A 22,638-nucleotide genomic window follows, 5' to 3' on the forward strand; every position below is an offset into this window, starting at 1 on the left:
TACATCACCATTTAGATGCTCTGAAGTAAAGAGGTTTTCACTATGAGAATTCAAAACTAATACATGTTTTGAAACTGAAGCAGTATTTGTATAGCGGAAAAAGTTCTGAAGCTACTGAACCTTACATTATGTAACAAGTTTTCTACCTTCCATGAGCTGATATGCTTGACGGATATTTCTGTTTGATTCTCAATTTGATCAAACTCCTTCATGCTAAGTGGACCTATAAATACACCAAGTATATTTGTACTACTACGACTGACGGTTGATAAATTGGAGCAACATTGCAATATACATACAACAAGTAACTGTTCAGCCCCATCTCTCAAAACTACCTTTGTATGCATATTTCCAAGTTTTATAAGAAACTTGAGTATCATCAGGGATGTTGCATCGTGTTGTAACATTGTTACTGCAGTAAAAAGTAAAGTAAAGCACAAAGCTATAAGCTAGGGCTTTGTGAAAACAAAAGTCATTTCTAGCATGAATAAAATAAAAAATGTAGTAATAAACTTTATTATAATATGGCTTCATATTCTGAACAGTGCAGGCAAAGGTTTTTGGTTAAATATTCTGAAAATCTGCATCTGTTGTACATAGATGTTGCGTGAGAATATCCAAACATAGTACATATATATGCAATTAACTATTATAGCACATAATAGAATGAATACAAAGAATTGGAAAACATCAAAGGGTGCTTCTACCTAAACCAAAAGGCGGTTCAATCTTTCTTCTGTAAAGGGTAACCTTATTACAACAAATTTAAGAGGGAAAGAAATATAGTCAATCACTGCCTACATGACACATCACAAAAGCCATATGCTTAATTGCACCAAGAGCTCGATCGCACAAAGTTTCGCAGCTCAAACTTCTACACTCATCGGTCCATCCATCATCCATGGCGGATCCACCACATGCTTGGCTTCAAGTGATGGTTTGCCACCTTCATCTCACACGACATGTCACACTGCATCCATGAATCAATCCAGTTAATGTTCCATGACAAGAAAAAAAATCATATTTAAATCCATCGATGCATGCATGGGTCGATCAGAGATGGCCGATCAATTGTTCAATCAGATGGATTACAAGTGAGAAGCAGTTGACTGAGATGGCGCACGACACATAGCTCGACCTTTGGATGTCTAATGGTCGCAAAACATAAAGGTGGGATGATTCCGTAACTGTACTGAAGGTTTGTGCTATTAAGACCACTGAAATATATACCTGATTACGAGTATTTCTTCACGCCTTTGCTGGCATTCCTCGGTGATGCCCAACAAATATCGCATTAGACTAAAAACAACAAAGTCTGTTTGTTGTTGCTTGCCTGAAATAAGCAAACTCATGTACATATAATACTGAATTTGACACCGCTTTGTACTGCTTACAACTACTGATAGATATATAGAGTTCACTGAGTAGTACATGGTTATGAGTAAGATGATAGTTTAAGAATCGAGGATCAAGTGTTCTTTTCTCATTGATCACTAATAGTTGTAAGTTTCAGAATGTGCATTGTGCACAAATACTGACAGTACAGAGTTCATCGAGAAGTCAAAGGTTATCTGTAAGATAATATCTTTGCAATCAAGGGCAAAATACTCTGAATAGGCGTTCATACAATATCTGCCAAGAATTCAGGACCTACCTTATAACCTACAAAAAGGGGGCAAACCTTTCAAAATGATTGTAGGAAATATGTATCATGCAACTTTGTTTCAAGCACAATACCAATTAAAAACCTCACGTCTCTGCCATAAAAATACATAGAACAGTCTTTACAATTACGCCAAGAAAATTCAGTATGGATGTATGTTAACCTGGAGCTGTCGCAAGGTTCCGTCTTGACCTCATGAACAAATTCGATCTCAAATTGACTTGAGTCGCATGATTTATGGACGAAAAAAAATTCAGAAACAGTGGCAATAGACAAATCATGGCATAGAAATATATCAAAACAGAGATCTTTTATCGTCCATGCGCTGCTGTGAAGAAACCAATCAAATACGAACCTGTTATTCGATATGGGATATAAAGAACACAATATGGAGCGTAGCTTGCTTTCTGTTTGAATTTTTGTCTGCTATCCTCAAGTTCAGATGCTATGATCTAGATGCATCTATGGAAGTAGCTTATAATGATGTATTTCTGGATATGCTAAGTTTTACCTGTCAATGTTCAGTACCAGCAGCAATTTGTACCATTCCATTGGGATGGACACTCGAGTGCCTATCTAGAGAGCAGTTGCATTGGCCTTCTCCTTCAACGGATTGATTCTTTCCAAATCAGACACAGGTCTCGCGCGCAAGCACAGCGCCGCTCACGGCCCGCAGCCCCTGAAGCAAGCAGTTCACGCCCGCATCGTCAAGCTGCAGCCGCCGTCGCTGGCTCTAGGACAGCACCTCCTCCTCGTCGCCCGTTAAACCACCGTCCCGGCCCCGGCGACATCGGCAACGTCCCGACGCCGTACTGCCGCGCCCGAGCCCTGGCGAGGCAGCCTCCATCCTCCCAAGCGAGCACGCCGGTCGCCGCCAAGCCCTCGCAACCGCCGTCACCCTCGCCAAGCCCCCGCCCAGCGTCCTCCTGCGCCTCCTCGACCCGCCTCCTCGCGCCCGCGCACCGCCGCCTCGGCCTCGCCTCGCCGGCGACAAGCCCCCGCCGGAGCTCCCCGAGCTCGCTCGCCTCCTCGCCGGAAGCCGCCGCCGCCGGGAATGAATTTGCCAACGCCAGCCGCGACGCCTCGCCCCATTCCTGGGCTCGGGCAACGCGTGCGCCCGCCTCCTTGGCTCCTGTGGCGTGGACTCTAGCGGCAAACGGCTGTGCGTGGCGGCGCGTGCCCGGTGGTGGTGGAGGGAATGGATAAGAGGCCGTGGTGCACGGTGGTGATTGCCGGGTGTTTTATGTAAAAATGAAGCGTTTTCTTAATTTAAAATAGGACCGCGGGTTGAATTCTCATAACCAGAGGGACATTTTTGTAAATTTGCTAATGACGTACGACCCCAAGCAATCGCTTCTTTATTAGTAAAAAATAAGGTAGAGATATAGATATAGATATAAATATAGAGGTATAGATGTAGCAAGTAGTTAATCACACACGGCAATTACGGTTTGATTACGCATGGCAACTATCATAAATTAGACATAGCAACTATAGTTAACCTAAATAGATAGAGTTGCCATGCTTTTACAACTACACTTACCATTCCGAATAACTACATCTGCCATCCAAGATGACAACTAAATCATCATCCCGCGGGTATCTAACATAGTTGTGCCAGAACGTGTGGGCATTTTTGCTTCGTGCCACACGCGCCAGATATAGATGAGTAGTACTTGTTGGATGTATGCCACGAAGTAGTTACGCCCACACGTATGAGCAATTCTAATGTCGGGCTGTGTGTGGGCGCATGTCTAATATACCACACATGAGGTGGATATCGACATCCAAAATGTAAGACATGGAGGACATGCGCCGCCTTAGATTCAGACTCGGTTTAGTTGCTTTTGTTAATGAATGTGCCTTGGTTTAGATAAAAATCCATAAAAATAAGGTTTGTATGTACTTCGTCCGATTTGTTGAAATTCGTCCGATTTGTTGAAATCCAGTTTGAAATGTTCTGTTCCTACACAAGAAAATTATGCAAGAAAAGGATCTCGTCCTTTTGAAAGGAATAATCTGATGATTTAACAGACGTGTATTGACAAAGAAAATCAGTGGGCACAGATATCATACCATACGTCCAAGTATTTGAGATATATTTGCAGAGTAGCAAGCAACATAGATGGGAGAAATGATTCGTTGCAACTTGCAAAAATTAAGTAATACTCCATAAAATTAAGGGTCGCCCGATGCTGCAGTCGTAGTAATCTAAAAGAGACATCAATGAGACATGAAATTGCATGAATCAAAATTATAGATAGTGTGAGACTTCGATATAAATGAGAAAAATTAATGGTCACAGTATTAAGAGTGGTACATGAGAACCATAATCAGTCTTGAGTAGTTCAGCAATCAGATGATGGAGATGAACTACATCGATAAAGGCTGACAAACTGACGATAAAGTACCTACTTCAGTTTTGACTTGGCAGAACTTTGCAGTGGCTTAGAGATAGAAACAGACTGGCTGCTCATCGCCTTCTTCTTCACATTGTATGTTATTGACATGAATGAACAAATCAGTGCAATCAAAATGGTAGGATAGACATATACTGGTTCTGTTAGATCACTGATCACAGGCTTCCGAAAGAGCGCATCTTTCACAAGACCCCAGATAACCAAAAGCGTACCAAACAAGATCATCCTCCCAGGATTAATGATGCCAACGAGTGCTCCAGCAACACAGAAGTAGCTTCCAGCAAGCATCTGATTCAGGGGAGAGAGAATATAAAGAGAACTTATCAAGAGTTGTCACAAACATTTTTCTCATGGAGTTGTAGGTCAGTTATATAAGAGCACCTCTAGACGCTGTAGATCAATTACTGCTGAAGCATTCTTAGCTTCTGTCAGATTGTATATGTCAAACAGGTCACTCCACCTTGGAAATGTCATGCGCATGCTTGTAGTGAGGTTGCGCACTATAGCTCCAGGGTAGAGCATGGCCTTCACAACAGATGGTGGGAATATCTCATTTGAGACCAACTGTGAAGATGTAATTTGAATAGGTGTAGTGCATGTGCCTGCTCTACAAGGGACCCTGAAATGGCACAAGAAGTTAAGGAAAAGCTACCTGCTCATAAAATTACTTCCAAGTAAACCTAAAGTGCTAAAATGAGATGTAACTGGACACAAAGGCAAGCATTGTAATGGAAACAAATAAGCATACCAGCCTACCATCCGTACTCAGGACTTGGGAGAAAGGGCGGTCTCACACCACAGGTACTAGGCGATGAGTGGTCACACATGAAATACTTTATTTTGGTAAGAATTTTTACTGCCAAATATTTTAATATTATTGAGTATATTACTTTTATGTATATTATTGTTTGTTATCGACCTTCATATAGTGTACATGTGGACAACGGGACATTTTTGTTCTGAGTCCGCCCCTGACTTCATCTATATACTCCCAATATTCAGATTGCTTTTATCATAGTTCTTGCTTGTTCTTTGATTGCTTGTAGGGACTAGACCTTCGTGGTCAAGCTGACCATGCTTCTAGCATCATCGGTAACGTCCAGGAGATTTGCTTAGTGAGTGCTAAGGCACAACTGTCATTGCACGTTTGTAATCGGATCGTCAAAGTCGTTCTCTGCCCAAATCGGAAGAGTGTGATTATCATCGAATGATCGGCACCCTTGCCCCCATCACCAGCTCCCAGTATTAGAAGCATGGGCCAGGCCAACATCAATACAGCCAGTTCTTACCCTCACAAAAGCAAAAATTAAACTATTCATATCCAAAGCAATGGGCTTGACAGCAAGAGCAGTTACCCTAAAGACAGTTTCCCCAAGACCCAAATTCCTGTTCTACCTGTGTGCTATTAACATCACCCTAGACAACTTTTGCAAAGGTCTAATGCAATTGGTCATGTGGTCTAGACATCAGAAGCCACCATGGAATAGAGTAAAGGCCTTGATCAAATTATGTTTATACAAAGAACGAGAAGGCAGACTCCCAAGGTTTTCTGTCTGGGCAATTGTCCACACAATGGCCAAGACCACAACCATCACACCACAAAAGGGTGGATGTTGCAACTGGTGAGCCCCATTAACTGAACCAACATTCCTATCCTCAGCTCTCATGGTAGCAACAGCGTGTGCCCTATCATTATTTTGCAACACATTACCCTGAGCATATTTAGTCAGCCCCGCCCGACTAGCCGCAGCAGATGATTTACTCTGTGCCAGAGGAGACGATCTAGCAGGCAGCTGGGGGAGACTAATTGCAGCAGCAATAGATTCTGACATGGATGTTGTTGCCGCCATAGCTTCTGTTGCCACCGTCCCATCAAACATCTCGGGGCGATGACTCCATCTGTCCTTGCCAGCCCTCATCTCGGCAGCACGAAAATGTGCCTCCTCAAGAGCTCCTTCCCTTGCCAACAACTCTTCCTCCTTGCGCGCCAATTCCAGGCGTCGCACCTCATCAGCTTTACGCTGCTTGATCCGACGGCATTCCGCCATCCGGCGTCAATCTTTCTCCACCAACCTCATCTTCTCGTATCCACCCCTCCACTCCTCCTGGTGACGACTATGCATATCGTCCCACGTCCTTTATTCCTCTCTTCTCGCCTGCTCTGGATCTAATCTTACGTTCCCTCGTCCCGAATACGGACCAGAACGTTGAGGGTAGCAAGGAGGAGATCGACAGACCCCCTGCCTACGATCCATCAATGAAGGCAGCGCTGCCACCTAGGCGTAAGATCTAGTTGCCTTCTCGTCACCGCTCGCTTGCACAGGGCACGGGAGAGGGGTAGGGGTGCGTGTGGGAGTGGAGCGGACAAAGACTACTCCACAAACCCTACCTCCTCCTCTCAAATGCCCAAAACGTTCTGGGCCAAAATGGACAGGGCCAGGCTTATTATTTTTAGGGCCCACAGAACAAGTAGGCCCGGTTCGGCCCAACAGCTCTTCCTCCTTGCGCGCCAATTCCAGGCGTCGCACCTCATCAGCTTTACGCTGCTCGATCCGACGGCATTCCGCCATCCGGCGTCAATCTTTCTCCACCAACCTCATCTTCTCGTATCCACCCCTCCACTCCTCCTGGTGACGACTATGCATATCGTCCCACGTCCTTTATTCCTCTCTTCTCACCTGCTTTGGATCTAATCTTACGTTCCCTCGTCCCGAATACGGACCAGAACGTTGAGGGTAGCAAGGAGGAGATCGACAGACCCCCTGCCTACGATCCATCAATGAAGGCAGCGCTGCCACCTAGGCGTAAGATCTAGTCGCCTTCTCATCACCGCTCGCTTGCACAGGGCACGGGAGAGGGGTAGGGGTGCGTGTGGGAGTGGAGCGGACAAAGACTACTCCACAAACCCTACCTCCTCCTCTCAAATGCCCAAAACGTTCTGGGCCAAAATGGACAGGGCCAGGCTTATTATTTTTAGGGCCCACAGAACAAGTAGGCCCGGTTCGGCCCAAGCCCTGCCCCGAACCGCCAATTAGACCGAACCGCACGCCGAAGCAGCGACCCCCCCCCCCGGCGCCCCCACGCGCGCAATCCAAATGTTTCAGTTCCAGATCTTATCTTCCTGCAAGTACCACCAAATTTGACAACATGGCATGGAAAGCATGTCTCTAACCCTTCACAAATTACCTCATCTTTTCTCATAACTTCCGACCACCGCCGTCAATGAGAAACAGCCGACGATTCTCCAACAGCTGTAACACCCAACCATCTCGATCAAGCACCATCTTGTATCTAGAAAACAAAAGAATGGCAAACTTCACTTCCCAACTATAATCGGAATCTTCCTTTCTTGGGTCACCAAGGTCAATGATGGATACGAATGATCCACCACTACCACTAGCACCGCCGTGTATGACCGAGAGCAACCATTTCTCGCCTGATTCTGCACCCTCCTTGCCGGAGTGAAAGACATGGCTTCTTGTTTTTCCCTTCCCATCACCAAGAATATGGGGAAAAGAGCAGGTACTCACGGGTCTGTGAATTGGCTCAATGAGCCTGTCAAGAATCCGCCGCCACCTCCTGCAATCCATTTGAAGATCCAGTCCACCTCAACCACCTGGGATCCCCCATAGCCCTACTCTCCTCCGGTATCGCTAGTGAAATCGCCGGAATCGCCCGCCGATGCCTCTACTTGGCTGCACGTTCCTCCTCCATTCGCCTCCGCTGACGGATCTCCACCAGCAGCGTCGACAGCGGGACCCGATACATTGGATCCATACCTCATAGACCTAGCCAAAGACCCTCTAGGAGAGGTCGCAGTGATGGGTGTATGGCGGCGTAGGAGTCGCGAGAGCGAGAGGGGCCATGGGATCGGCGTCGGGGTAAAAAGAAGTTCACTCGTCAGCTATCACTGTATATAGGTCAGGATATTTAAGAATAAACCTGGTTCCAGATTATGAAATTTAGAAACATATGGCTGATTTGTTGAAAAGGTTAATATTAGGCCCAGGGCTGCAAAAACTAGTAAAAGACTAATGCTTGTTGCCAGCTTCAAATATATAAGATTAAGGCGAGACTTAAAAAAAAGAAGGTTGGCATTACGGTGAACCTGAAAGGATTCAGGTCAACTAACAAACAAGTTATTCCTGATGCTCTACACAACATAAGCACAAATTTCAAAATATCATTACTTACAAGAAAACAAAGGTTGCCTTCTTCCAGTCTTCATCAGCAGACCATAATTTTGGGGCATAAAGCCTAAAAACCTTAGAAACTAGCCTGTTCTAGTTCCCAATCCAAAGGAGTGTTGCTGAAATAACAGCAAAACTGCCCCACTTTACCTCATCAAAAACACTTCCAGTGTATGAAACAACAAGGTACCGGAATGAACAATAAGTATGCACATGTAAGTTGTTATTCTACATCCCTATAACTCTGTTTGGTTGGAGACTAGTGTGGCCAAGCCAAAGTGTGGCTACCCACACAAGTATGGCAAGCCACACAAGTGTGGCTGAGAAATTAGACGCCAAACTTTGGCAAAAGTTGGCAAAAATTCTGTCTCTATAACAAGTGGGCCATAGGGGCAATAAAGTGTGGCAAGCCAAAGTGTGGCAAAAACCAAACACATGCCAACTAAACTGTGGCTGCCAAATTTTGGCTTGGCAAACTGTGGCTGGGAACCAAACTGTGGCTTAGCTAGACACAGCAGCCTACGTCGGATGGCAATCACTCCAGGCACTGCTACCGGTAGAGTTCAGCATGCTTGATTAGTAAGATTAACCACAACAAAAGACATGGAAACAACAACTATGCACCAAAATTAAGCCAGAAACATAGTACGATGCCGCTAAAAGATGCAAATATGAGTACTCCCTCTGTAAAGAAATATAAGAGCGTTTAGATCACTACTACATGAGTGAGATCGAGTTATGACTGAACAATGGATCTAGCCCTTAAAAGGTAAGCGCTGCTAGCAACCAGAATTACTGTGATCCATATGCTTTTATTCTTCGAATTGCGAGAGAGATTAGGAGAATTGTTGGAGAAATCCACAGTACTGGCTCTTGGTGGGAAGATAGTAGGATTGTTCCTGACCTGAAGAGCGGGATCTGGAGGATGATGAGCAGGAAGTAGACGCGGGAGGCGTAGAAGGATATCCGGCGGCTCGTCCACCCGCCTCCGCTCACCCTCCGCCGCTGAACCTGGGGAGCCCCCGCGACGATCGGTTTTGACGAGCTCGCCCTGGCCTCTGCCGCCCTCTCTTTCTTCGTCGGTGGCGACATTGCTCCCTGCTTCGCCTACTCCTGTCACCGGGCTTCCGCGTTTTCAAAGAAAACAATGAAGGACTGATGTACTTTGGGCTAGGTTATCATGAAAGCACCGGTTTTCCCTTATAAAAAAATGGGCGATGCTCTGCGCCGGCGTGCCGGCTCAAATTTGCGTCGGTGAGCCCGCTGCCGTCCGATATGCCAGCTAACAACCCTTTGATTAGAGCGTAATCTTCGTTCTCGTTCCCCGTTCACATCGCGTCCGCAGAGAACCAAAAGAAAAAGTCAACCAACACCGCGCATCGCCCCTTGCACATCTCGCGTGAGGAAAAAAAATCCACCTCGCTCGCTGCTGGCGATGTCCTCGTCGACGGGCCCCACTGGTCGTCGAGCTCCGCGAAGATGCCATCCATGGCCGACGGTCGCCGGCCTCGCAGTCGTCACCTCATGTATTCCTCGTCAGATCCACGCATGCAGCAACTTTCGCCTGCGGTTGCAGCTCCCTCACTAGCAATGGCAGCTCCGGTTGGACGGCCGTAGCTCCGAGTAGCACCGGTCGCCGGTCGCAACCCCCCGGCGACGAGCTCGCGAAAAAGGACTCTCCTTCGGGTTCGCCGGTGGCAACAAAAATGTCTGTCGATAGTATCAAAAAATTGTGCTGGTTTCAGCAAAAAATAGCCCGTCAATGCCGCCATCCTGTTGCCATTGTAGCAAAAATGAACGCTGATTGTAGCTTTTGTGATTGCCAGTTGTAGCAAAAATGAAAAAGAGGTTCCAACAAAAATTAAATGTAGCAAAAATCATGGCGGCGACGGCACCACTATCCTCTTGAATTGCAGCAAAATTGAAAGACGGTTCTAGCAAAAATATTAGTTGTAGCAAAACAAATCCCCAATGCCAAGCAGCAAAAACAACACCAAAAAACACACAAGATCCAACTTTTGTTGTCGATGCTTGCCAGGGAGGCCGCCGGTGCTACAACGTGAAGTTTTTCAGCTGCAACCAGAATCTGGAGATGCTGGAACCAGAGTCCATGCTTGTTGCAACTAGCAGCTGCCGGCGGCGAAGACGACGAGCTCTAATGCTGCAACCAGAGATTTTTATTGTTGGAACCGGGCGATAGAAAAGTTGCAACCACTATTCGCCGGTGATGGAACCGGACAGCGTTGAGTTCATTTTTGCTGGAACTGGCAAAAAAATGTTGGAACCGGCAAGATTTTTTGTTGTGTCGATAGGTGAGAGTTCTTGCTATGCCCGGTGGTGGGGACGTGTTTTGCTGGAATCATGGATGCTTTTGCTGGAACCGGCATGTGTTTTTGCTGCTTCCAGCAAACCAATGGCGTTTTGGTTTTTTGGCTGAGATTTTTTTGCGGGGAGGAGGGGGGGCATGGTGGTCCGAGCGGACGACGACGACGAGTGAAGGCGGTGACGCATGGAGATGCTTCAACCACGGTGGTTGCGAGCTGGAATAGGCTGGCGGGTGAGCTGCAGTCTTATGATAGAAAGCATGGGGCGGCCGAGGGACGAGCGCGGTCGGCACGGGTGGCCGGTGAGTAGGAGTGGCAAAACGGCAACAATGACGGTGTCCGGCGGCGAGGGGAGCTTGCAGTGGTTCGTGAGCAGTGGGAAGGAGAGAAAAATCATGGTCGTGGAGTCTCCGCTGAAGGTAGAAGAAAGGAAAAAAGGAGGGGCAGGAAAAAAGATAAGGATATGAAGGGGCGGTTGTGCGAGGCCCACCACGTACACGTGTCTTGCTTGGGGGTTGTTTTCATGGACGCTGGGGCCAGCGTGGCGCGTGAACCGGCCGAACGTTCGGCCGGTGCCTCGGCCCCAAATGTTTACCAAAAAAATTACCATCGGATTTGCTATACTTCTGAATATTATAGCCACTGGATTCTTTTAGCTAGAAACGTTGTCGTTTATTCATGACCCCCGTATGTATAGAATGTTCGCCGGCTAGGGTGGCATTTACGAACCCCTGGATGATATTTTATGTGTATTGATATTGAATGAGATTGGGTGGTATTTTGCAAGATTGGAGCAGCAATTTTTTTACTAAATTGTAGTTTGTTTAAAGTGCAGGGAAGTTCTGAGAGAAAACTGCTAATGTAAGATCTATATCTGATGGTCTTGACAACGTTCGTCGGGATTGGATGCCTAGTGAAGGTTCGGCAAATAACATTTCCCTATTGAATAGCATTGCATCGAGCATATCTGAGTTCAAAGCATCCCTAGTACCATTTGTGCTAAAATAAACTAGGTTTTTTACATAATTCTTGACGACAACCTTCTGTAGCTAGGTTTGTGCGCAGCCGTGTTGGCCGATAGTCTTACCTATATGATCTTGGTCTCTTTCACAGATTGAAGCGGCAACAGTTTGATCTCCCCCACCAAAGGACCATAGAGAGACATGTCATTTTTTATCAATGAGATCTTGTTTACCACCTCCTTATTATTTGATTCTAGCTCTAACTTAGTGAATTTTGACTTCCCTTGCAAAGTTGATCGCCCTTTGACAGGCCAATAGCTCTGTCGGCTCTGGATCAGTCACCAAAGCGAAAAATTACACGCTTTGGCCATGACTGTGCCATGATGGTTCTAGAGAACCGCTCATGCCTCCTTTATCTTTTGAAGCTTGAACATATCATCGTTGATGTTCGCCTTGACCCATCCCTCCTTAGGGAGACATCATCATACCTTCAAAAGATTAGCTTTGGCCACTGACTCCTCATATGTCGCAGAGTGTCATTCACCCATGTAGAAACAATTTTTTCCATGATTAGGCCTGGTTCACTAATATTTTTTTTCATCTCTTATGTCATTCTTGGCAACCCAAACAGTGTAACCGCCTTCTCATTTTCATTAGACTTTTCTAGCCACTCAAGAAACCATCCAATGAGTTGTATAGGTGATAGTGTACACGGTGGTGCAACAAATGGGCCCCCTTTAGCAATACTACAAGGCCTTAGGCCATCATTCCATCTGAGAAGTGCGAAAAATGAGGAAGACTTGTGTGAGATCTCACATTAGTGAGATCAATGAGATCGATTTTTTTAAAATACATGTTCAAACATTCACAAAAAATTCATACACACATAAAAAAATTATGTATAACCTCAAAAAGTTGCAGGTGGTAATTCGACTTACATTTATAGAAATAAAAAGATAAAAAATTGGATGTGAATAATGCCAAAGTACTATTCACCCGAAAGCTACCACTATTCATATTCGGATTTGTCTTTTTTTGAATCTCTCAATCTACATCAAGTTTTGAGGGGAAAAAATGGAGTTGTAGACATACCCCAGATAAATGTTGTCAAAAAAATGCTTTTTCGAAATGCCTAAATATGAATTTTGGGGGTTGATCTCACCTAATATGAGATCTCATACAAGTCTCCCCTGCCAAAAGTGGTGTAAAACTGTTTCATCTCTCCCACATGCACAACAGTACACACCTCGGTATATTCATATATGCCATCTCGGAACTCACGGCAGACCATTCCTCGCCAACCTCCATGCATGGACTTTGATTTTGTTCGGCACGTCAGTCGCCCAAAGTGACAACTAACCCTTGTGAGCCGCAGACGAAGATGAGGTCCCGAGCGCTCCTGCTTCCATTTTTTCTGCAGGCATAGGTGATAGGCCGAGCGATCCGAGAATCGGTCATTACGCGTAAAGTTCCATGCCATGAAGTCCTCCATGTTTTCCCCAACTACAATTAGTTCAATTCCGCAACTTCGGACTCGCTTAAAATAGAGTTCAACTTGTGCATGTTTCAACCCATTCCGTTCATGTTCAGCAAGTCGCTAATCTTGTTGAGCTATGGTGTTGGGGTGAAGCCTAGGGGGCACATACATCCTGGTCTTGGGATCCAATTATAATGGGCAACGCTTGAAAGTCCAATCACGCCCTTAATTATATTTTGATGTTGATGACCAAAAACATATAGGGGATTAATTACGTTTGCTAAGTGTATACATAGGAAATTAGTCCCTTTAGCATCATTGTGTAGGGATCATAGACACATCAAATGAGATATAACTCAAGCATGATGATAATGAGAAAAGAAGTGCATGATTTTTCATTTAATCTTGAGTTATAGGGATGTTGCACTATTAATAGAGGATCAAAGGGGTTCATTCACGATTTGCTCAAGTTATCTTCATGACACTATCTTCCTACACATACACCTCTTCTTATTTGCCTTAGACAATCCCCTCTCCCGGAGTGGTTCAAAAACTATTAGGAAATTTCTCCACATGATCTTTTGGTTGGATCATCCGCACTGCTCCCTAGATCATCCGGGCATTACTCGGATCGTCCGCACATATGCCCTAATCATCCGGCTAGAGGACCAAAAGGCACCAGTAGGTTGGCTGTGAAGCCAAATCATCTGGATTGGTAGCCAGGCCGTCCGGGTATCCATATGGATCATCTTGACATCCCCGGACACTCTACCTGGATGCCTAAACAGAGAGCATGTTCATCCAGCTTCACCAGGATCATACGGATTCCTTCTCGGACGTCCAGGTTGTCCCTTGTTTAGCTGCCAGTTCAAATTGCTTCTAGGGTCCCTCCCGGACGTGTCCCCGTGGGTTGAGCGTGTTGACCCATCCAGATCATCCGGATTCCTAGCCGGACCACCCAAGCAATGCATGGATCATCTGGGAAGGTATCTGTATCATCTGGGGCAGGTCACTTTGTGCACCAAATGGTCACTTTTATTAGCAACTATAAATACCCCTCTCCCGCTGCGAGGAAGGGTTTACCACTATACTCATATCCTCCCCAAGAACACAAGTGCTCCCTTTCATACCCTCCCACACTAAATCTTAGATCCCGAGACAATCTGTGAGAGTTCTTGAGAGTTGTTCCAATCAAAGGAAAGATATCCTCCCTCTCCTTCTTGTGACCAAAGCAAATCATGAGTTCAGCAAGTCTTGAGATTTCCCCCCTTAATCTTGTTACTCTTGGAGGTTGGAGACTCCTAGCCGGTAGGAGTTCTTCAGAGAGGAATCGTTCATTGTGATTACCCCTGAAAAGTTTGTGAGGGTTTGGAGACCACCCCAAGGTCTACCACTAGTGGTTGAGAAACTCTTTCATGGTGTTGTCTCAAGGGGAGAATAGGTAGCCTTCGTGGCATTGGTGTGCCTTTGTGGTAACATCCATCCTCCAACGGTGACTAACTTCCCTTCAAGTAAGTGAACATCGACATAGATCCTTCTCCTGGATTTGCGGTTATCCCTAAGCCTAACTCTTTACTTGTGACTGTTTGTCTCATATGTTTACTTGTAATATATTGTTCCAGGTCATCTTACTACTTGTCGTAGTTGAATATATTGCTTAGCATTAGATTCACCTTTGAAATTGTTAGGCACACTTTCTTATTGCGCATTATTGCCTAAACTTGCTAAGTAACAATTGAAATTTGTAATTGTACCTATTCACCACCACCCCCTCTAGGTCCATCTCGATCCTTTCAATTGGTATTCCACTATTCTTTCCCCCTCACGACCATCTCTCTTGGTCCTACTCCAACTGTGACATAAACTTTTCAGTGTAGCTGGATCATCCGGGTTCCCCCTGACATTCGGGCTTCACTATTTCCTTAATGCAAATCTCTTCATCAGACCAAGCAGGACATTCGGGCTTTGCCCGGATCGTCTGGGTCCCAATCCAAATGTCTGGGCGTCCTCAGCCAAATAAAACAATGGGCCACGAGGGGGAGGGGAGGAGGGAAGAGGGTTATTCTTCTGTTCTTCCCCACTCACGACCTTAAAACCCTAGACCATCGTCGACTTCTCCTTCACTGATTTTGGCCACTCCGGCCAGCCAAAAGGCTGAATCTCGTGCCTTCATCGTCCCCTCCCATTGATCTATCATTACATCGCACGGTTTCTTCTTTGGGAGCGTGTGCATCTTGGGAGAAGGGACTCTCTCGCTGGAGTTCACAGATCAAGCCACCATGGCTCATGGGCGTGGTGGTGGTGGTGGAGGGAAGAACATCAAAATGGTGACCGATGGTCCTTGTCGTGGTATTATTCCCTCCCCCCACTATCTGTTGCTCATATATATCTCTGATGTGGCTGTGACGACCCAAGACCGATGCTCCAGATGCCTTCCATGTTTTGCGTGTTAGCTGTGTTAATTATTTGTTTGTTGCATCCATCACCGCATCATCTCCATTGCATCGGCTTTTCGTTGTCGTCATGTTTTCATAAAACTTGCATCCGTTCGTGGTTGCCGCTTCTTCCTTGTCTCTGCCAGACCGTTCTCTTCTCTCTTGTCTTCTCCGTGGCAATGTTGTCAGACCGCTTTGTCTCCATTGACCATTCTCAGTCCAACCACACACTTGACCACGTCCGCGTAACCCCTCTTTGCACAGTGCATTGACCCCTCGCCCGCGTCTGAAAGTTGTCCTGAACCCGACTCGGGTTGTCATTGCCAATGGGTCCGGATCATCCCCAAACATCCCTAAAGTATCTTCGGTTTCTTATTTGAGCTTCCTAACCTATTTTTCCAGGACCGTCCGATTTCGATCGGATGATCCAAACCCCTCTCCTTTCCCTATATATAGTCAAACCTTAGTCCATTTGAGACCAAACCCTAAAACCTAGGGGGTCTGTCCCATCCATCCGTGTCCCCGCCACCACTTTTCTCTCGGGATCCCTTACGATCCAATCCTCCTCGTTTTCCTTACTAACCAACCAACGCCTCCCCTGGATCCCATCGTGCCACCTTGCCGCCGCAAGCTTCGCCAGAGATGAGCGCCGCTGGCCATTCTTCTCCCTCCCGTGCTCCTCCCGATTCTCCCTCTCATCTCTCTGCCTCCTGTCCGTCTGCTACAGGAGCTCCCACGAGAACGGCCATGGTGAATCGAGGCTGCTCCGCCCCAGATCCGACCTCCCGTCGCCTGAGAATGCCTCCCCATGCTAGGGAACCGCGCCACCGCATCAGAGCTCCTTCCTCTACGTCCATGCTGACCAAGTCCCTCTCCAGGAGCCACTCGCTGTTGCTGCTCTTCATCGAGGCGCCAAGCCCCGACACAGCTCCTCCTCTACACGCCCGTCCAAGGCCTTCCTCGACCGGATCCACCCGTCTTTGCTGCTCTCGGCGCTGCCGGAGCCCCAAGACCCCGCGCCAAGTCCCTCGTCGTTGTCCTCTACTCGGGAATGAGCACGACGCTCACCGCCCTCTGCTTCGCGCGTCCTGGCCCAGCTCCGTCCGCTGTCTCCGCCCGTTTCCCCGTCGTTTGTCGGGGAACCGCCAGAGTCCTCAGCGCTGCTGCCTCCCCTGCGCTGCCTCTCGTGCCCGAGCTCCTCAAGTCCGGCCGCCGAAGATCCCTCGCATCAAGCCGCCACCGCTTCAATCTCGCGCTGTTGCGCCTTCGCCAAGCCCCGCCATCGTGCCCTGCTTCCTCTGCTTCGAGCAGACAAACAAGACGCAGGCTCGTCCCCACCGAGCGCCCCTCTCGTTGACCAAATCGTGCGAGAGGGCTGGATCACCTGCGCACATGGGCCGGCCGCGCTGCTTCCCTGTCGGCCCAGCCTGCTAGCTCGCCCGCATGCCTCAACCCCGCCACCGACCTGGGCCTCAGGCTGTGGTGAGCAACCCAGTTCCATCATATTCGGCTTGCCATGTTTTTTTTCATGTTCTGGATGATTTTGTCTATTATTCTAGGAATTACTGTTTTATGGAAAAACCCTCTAACTTCATGCATTTAATAACTAACAAACCATGCATCATATGTAAATGATTTAAATATGTGAAATGCTTAGAATTTCATCTAGTTTCATAATGTGCAACTTTCATCCATGTTTGAAATGTTTAAATTGGTGTTTGCATTAATTTGCATAAATAACATGCTAAATGGTTTATTTCATAGCTAAATAACCGTAGCTCCGAATTAAATAAACTTTATATGTAAATGGGGTAGAAAAATGCATAGATTGACATGGTGCACTTACTTTGCATGTTTAACAACAATAAAATATGGTTTAGGGCAGAACAGTACCAAATTCGAAATATGGACGTGAGGATTTTCTGGAATTGTTGCTTGTTGTTCCGGCCTCATTTAAACTTGCCTAGATAGGTAGTTTATTATGCTTCATCCCTTGCCATGTTTAACAACATTTAATATTGTTGGGTACATAAACGAGAGCGAACTAAATAATTCGAATGTGGTGTTTCATCAATATGCAACTCGTTGCATATTGAGCTCCACTTAACTTGTAGTATTGTTTGTGCACTTTGCCATGCCATGCCTCATTAAACCGGACTTGCATCATACTTGATTGTGCATCATGACATGCTTATGCTTGTTGGTTTACCATGTTCTTTGCTTCTTTCCTGTTGTACTTCTTCTCGATAGTTCCGGTTACGTTGCGATTGTGAGGAACCGTTCGACTACATTGGTTCGTCTACTTCATGGACTCGTTCTTCTTCCTAGTGGGATTTTAGGCAAGATGACCGTCACCTTGGATCTCACTACTATCTTTGCTATGCTAGTTGTCTCGATGCTATTGCTATGTCGCGCTACCTACCACTTGTTTACCAAGCCTCCCAATATGCCATGAAACAATCTCTAACATTTTCCACCATCCTAGCAAACCGTTGTTTGGCTATGTTACCGCTTTGCTCAACCCGTCTTATAGCATTGCTAGTTGCAGGTTGTTCCATGTTGGGACATGGATAACATGGGATATCACAATATCTCTTATTTAATTAATGCATCTATATACTTGGTAAAGGGTGGAAGGCTCGACCTTTTGCCTGGTGTTTTGTTCCACTCTTGTCGCCCTAGTTTCCGTCATACCGGTGTTATGTTCCTTGATCTTGCGTCCCTAACACGGTGAGGGTTTATGGGCCCCTCTTGACAGTTCGCTTTAAATAAAACTCTTCCAGCAAGGCTCGGCATTGGTTTTACCATTTGCCTAATAACAACTAAAACTTGCATAGGGACTTGCCGGCCCCCAAGGTCCCTTAATCAACCCCGGGCCAGTGCTCCACATGAGTGTTGGTCCACCTACCTAGCAGTCGGCGGTGCCGCCTCGGGGCAACTCGATGGTATTTTGGCTACCGTCCACTTCGCATAGATGGTGTTGTCCCGAGAACAAAATACGCGCGGCTCCTATCGGGGTATCGACGCACCGGGTGGTCTTGTTGGTTTAGTTTTACCATTGTCGAAATGTCTTATGCACCGGGATTCTGAGTCTGATCGCAGGGTCATGAGATGGAGGATTGTCTCCGCGGATCGTGAGCTTGTCATGGGCTAAGTTGGGACACCCCTATAGGGTTTAAACTTTCGAGAGTCGTGCCCGCGGTTGTGTGGCAGATGGGAATTTGTTAATATCCGGTTGTAGAGAACTTGACCCCAGATTCTAAATAAAATACACCAACCACGTGCGTAACCGTGACGGTCTCTTTTCGAGTGAGTCGAGAAGAGAACACAGTTGGGTTATGTTTGAATGTAAGTAGTTCAGGATCACTTCTTGATCATTACTAGTTCACGACCATTTGCGTAGTTTCTCATCTTACTCTTGTACTCGTAAGTTAGCCACCATGTATTGCTTAGTCGCTTGCTGCAACCTCACCAGTTATCCATTCCATACCCTTTAAACTTTGCTAGTCTTGATACCCATGGTAATGGGATTGCTGAGTCCTTGTGGCTCACAGATTACTACAACAATAGTTGCAGGTACAAGTAATGCAATGGTCTGACGTGAGTGCGATGCTTGCTTGTTTGGAGTTCTCCTTCTTCGATCAAGGGATAGGTTCCGGGTCGGGGAGCATGGGATTAGCAGGGTGGATGTCGTTCTCCTTTTTCGTTTGATTTCATCCGTAGTCGGATCCTGCTCTTTTGTATGATGGTTGCTATGTATTGATGTATTGTTGTATGAATGTTGTAACTTATGGTGAGTGTAAGCCTTTATCTTGTATTCTCGTCTATTCAGTACATGATATGTTGTAATGATATCCACCTTGCTATGCGCTCGAAATGCGATTGTGCCCCGATCATGAGTTCATCACGTGATTGGGATAGAGTCGCATCTTGGGAATGTCAAGTTGGTATCAGAGGCTTACCGACCTTAGGAGCCCCCTTGATTGATCAAACCGATGCCGTTGTTGAGTCTAGAAAAAAACTATTTTGAGTCTTAGTTATATCGGAGAGTAGGAATTCTTTTTACTCCTTATCCCCTTCGTCGCTCTGGTGGGGACTCCTGACGTAGATGTTTTGACTTCACTCTCCTCTTTTTCACTCAATTTTTTTAGGATCACGTGGGTATTGTTGCATCATTGCGATATCATTGTGACGGGAATTCTGTCTTGGTGCCTCCTGACATTTAGGGGTTGTGGCAGTGTCCCGGGGAGTTGAGCTCTAAGGTGTTTTTGTCATAGTGCTTATCGTTTTAGTTCCGGAATACCAGAGGTCGTCAACATTGAAAACACTTCTATACTCTTTGTGGTGAGAGTACTTTGACGACACCCAATACTGGGGAGAGCGATCAGATGTATTGCCACAACTAGTATATCGGATGTTTTCAAAGGTCTGAGGTACACAATTTCTGAAGGTTTCTTGGTTATTTATTCAAGGATGGATACAGTTGGAGCGTAGGATTTGTTTGTTATGTGAGATATTTGTGCCTCCCTGTATCCCCAACACCAGATTGCATAACCAGAAAGTTTCGGGAGTTCATAGGTGGGAATTCAAGTAGTTACAGGATATCTTTCCGACGGATGCATGATATGAGATTGGGGTCCAACGTCTAGCGGTTTGCTTTCACGGTTGATTTATAGTGGTCGCGTGGCGTCTTAAAGAATCCTTGGCTATGCTGATCCAGGACGTCTCGTTAGTCATTCATGATGTCTCTTGTACGTCGTGCCCGTGGGGTCTCATCACGAACACTCTGGGTGAAATCTCTATCATATGTTTATTTTCGGCTTATTTCCCAAGCCAATCCTTTGTTTTGTTTTGAGTTGTTGTATTCGAGTTGCTTCAATGTTAAGTATTGATTCCATACCTTTCCTAAGCGGTGTTCTGATATTTCTATGGGAGTGCTAATTCTTCTTGATCATCGAGATTGTCATGACAATTCTTTCCAACCGGTGTGCTTCTCTTCAAGTTATTCCATACGGGCACCGTTGAGAAGCCTGAGGAATGTTTGTTTCATCCGTCCCAAGTAGCCTTTGTTTTTTCCCACCATCCCACCCTTTTCTTCTAGGACTCAGATATCTTAATCAAGTATCCACTTATATTCATGTGAAGTCCCTTCATTCTTTTCCTTCAATGTTCTTATCCAGTGATCCCTCGTGAAGATGATCACGAGCTTCAAGTTCATCATTCCTCATTCTCGTTTTCTTATCCGGTAGATTCAATTCAAATTTTCAGTGTTAATAATTCACCTCTCCCAGTTCATATCTGGAGTGTTGAAGATATCTCGGAAGATTCACGTTTCCATTCTCAATTCATTCAAGTTATTTTGAGGTTGTTATCTCATTCAAGCCATTTAATTCATCCGGTGCAATATCTCCTTAAAATTGTTTCAACGGTGTTTCTTTTGAGTGAGCCCTAACCCACATGTCTTTTCCCAGGATCTTACCCGGCTCTTCTAAATTTTTTCAGGGGTGATTCTCTAATGCTTTTCAAAGTTTGACGTAAGAATGAATTCTCATCGGTCAATTGCCTTCTCCAAAATCGCTTCAAATTCCTTTCATCTTTGACTCAATATTTATATTCTTCATTATTCCAGAGTGTCTCAATAATTTTGGGGGTGTTCCTCATCATCATTCTTAATGTTGAAGATCGAAGAAGATTTTTTCCTAAATCTTGGTGCATTCTCTTGAAGATTCATAGTTCAAGCTTGATGCCATCCTCATATTTGTTTTCGATTGTGAGAATTCTTTTCATACCCATCTGAAGCATTTTAGGAGTTGTTTTCGTTTTGTGATCATCCAAAGGCCATCATTTCAGAAGATTTCTTCATTCTCATCTTTCAACATCATTTCCGCAATTCTCCTCAATTCATGCATCTTTGTTCGTCTCTCAATTCTTACCGGTGCATCGTTCAAGTATACTCTAGTCAGCTCATGATCTCTTCGTTCTCTTATCTAAATTCTCTCAAGTACCTTCGTTCATTTGTAATTCCTTACGTCGATTCGTTCTCTTTCATCATTCATTTTAAATTCTACAATGGTTCATTCAAGATTGCTTTCCCTTTGTTACCATACCAATTCATTCGTTCTTTTCGAAATCATACCAGTGGTTCATTCAAGATTTTCCCAAGTTTGTGCTATATCTCTCCTTAATCCTTCTCAACGAGAATAAGGAGTATGCCAAAGCCATTGCTTGTCATCAATTTAAGTTGATGAAGGATAAACATACAGTAAATCTTATTCTTGTTTCCTTGAGGTGATTCAATTATTTTCTTCTGGAGTTCGTTCATGATATCAATTTGTCGGTGCTAAGTTGTTCATCTTTTGTTTCCGGAGTTCCAAGCTCTCTTAGTTAACTCGCCATGAAGCTCCATCTAAATCATTGCAAGGCTTCATCTTATTCTTTTCAAGCTTCTTTTCCTTGCGACCATCTTTTTATCTATCCGGAGTTCTTCGAGAGTTTCGTCATGGTGGTTCATCAAAGATTTAATTCATTCTCAAAGTGTTCTTCAAGATTGTTGTTGGAGCTCAAGTATTCTTCTTATTGCATTCCGAAGTGCAATTCTTCTTCATTATCTTTTGAGGTGGTCTTATATCATTCTTGACAATTTCCCTTCGTGTTTCATGATTCACAACTTGTCAGGAATGAGATATTGTAAAACCATCATTTTCTCTTCTTTCATGAGTTGTTTCAACCCATAATAATCTCTTTGTTGGATTTATCTTGGTATAGTTTTCACCTAAAGCCTTCCCTAAGGATTGTGCTAATTGTGGTGTCTATAGATAATCCAAGTTGCAAGTTGCGGTATGAGCTAAATATCTTAGAATCCTCAAATGTCCTGTAATTGGACACACATCCTAACGCTTATGCATGTTGATGACTTAGATGTGCAACACACAAAGTAACATATATCTTCAATCAATGAAGGCATACACTCTAAGTGTGAATACATTAGCGCGGGATTTGACTACAGAGCGCCATGATAATTGTGCGCCGTGTCTGGGTCTAATACTTCCTATACGATGGGTAACGCCACCACCAAAAATCTTTTTGAAGTGTTTCATTTGGCGTCATAATTGCATAGTCTTCACATTTGGTTTGTCTTCAACATTGATTTGACTTCTAGGTTTATCT

At 45.3% G+C, this 22,638-nt stretch overlaps 1 protein-coding gene across 3 annotated transcripts; it reads right to left on the minus strand.

Moving 5' to 3' along the window:
* Positions 1-571: 571 nt before the first annotated feature.
* Positions 572-9,506, minus strand: LOC119268204. 3 transcript variants are annotated; one of them, XM_037549780.1, is made up of 6 exons: positions 9,178-9,506; positions 4,465-4,702; positions 4,079-4,371; positions 3,740-3,874; positions 1,231-1,333; positions 572-970 (listed from the first exon to the last, which is right to left on the minus strand). In XM_037549780.1, exons 1-5 carry the CDS (start codon positions 9,363-9,365, stop codon positions 1,300-1,302), a joined length of 888 nt encoding a protein of 295 aa, XP_037405677.1. In that variant the 5' UTR covers positions 9,366-9,506; the 3' UTR covers positions 572-970; positions 1,231-1,299. The 3 variants fall into 3 exon arrangements, with proteins under 3 accessions (XP_037405677.1, XP_037405678.1, XP_037405679.1); XM_037549781.1 differs by having other exon boundaries at positions 1,827-3,874; positions 9,178-9,502; XM_037549782.1 differs by lacking the exons at positions 572-970; positions 1,231-1,333 and having other exon boundaries at positions 3,813-4,371; positions 9,178-9,456.
* Between the last annotated feature and the right edge of the window lie 13,132 nt (positions 9,507-22,638).

This window comes from Triticum dicoccoides, chromosome 3A (genome assembly GCF_002162155.2).
Source record: "Triticum dicoccoides isolate Atlit2015 ecotype Zavitan chromosome 3A, WEW_v2.0, whole genome shotgun sequence".
NCBI classification, from domain to species: domain Eukaryota; kingdom Viridiplantae; phylum Streptophyta; class Magnoliopsida; order Poales; family Poaceae; genus Triticum; species Triticum dicoccoides.

Coding starts and splice junctions, on each gene's coding strand:
- LOC119268204 (XM_037549780.1), bottom strand. CDS start 9,365: ATGTCGCCACCGACGAAGAAAGAGAGGGCGGCAGAGGCCAGGGCGAGC. Junction 4,703..9,177: donor CTCCAGATCCCGCTCTTCAG/GTCAGGAACAAT, acceptor GTGCCATTTCAG/GGTCCCTTGTAGAGCAGGCA. Junction 1,334..3,739: donor CTCAAATACTTGGACGTATG/GTATGATATCTG, acceptor TGCTTATTTCAG/GCAAGCAACAACAAACAGAC.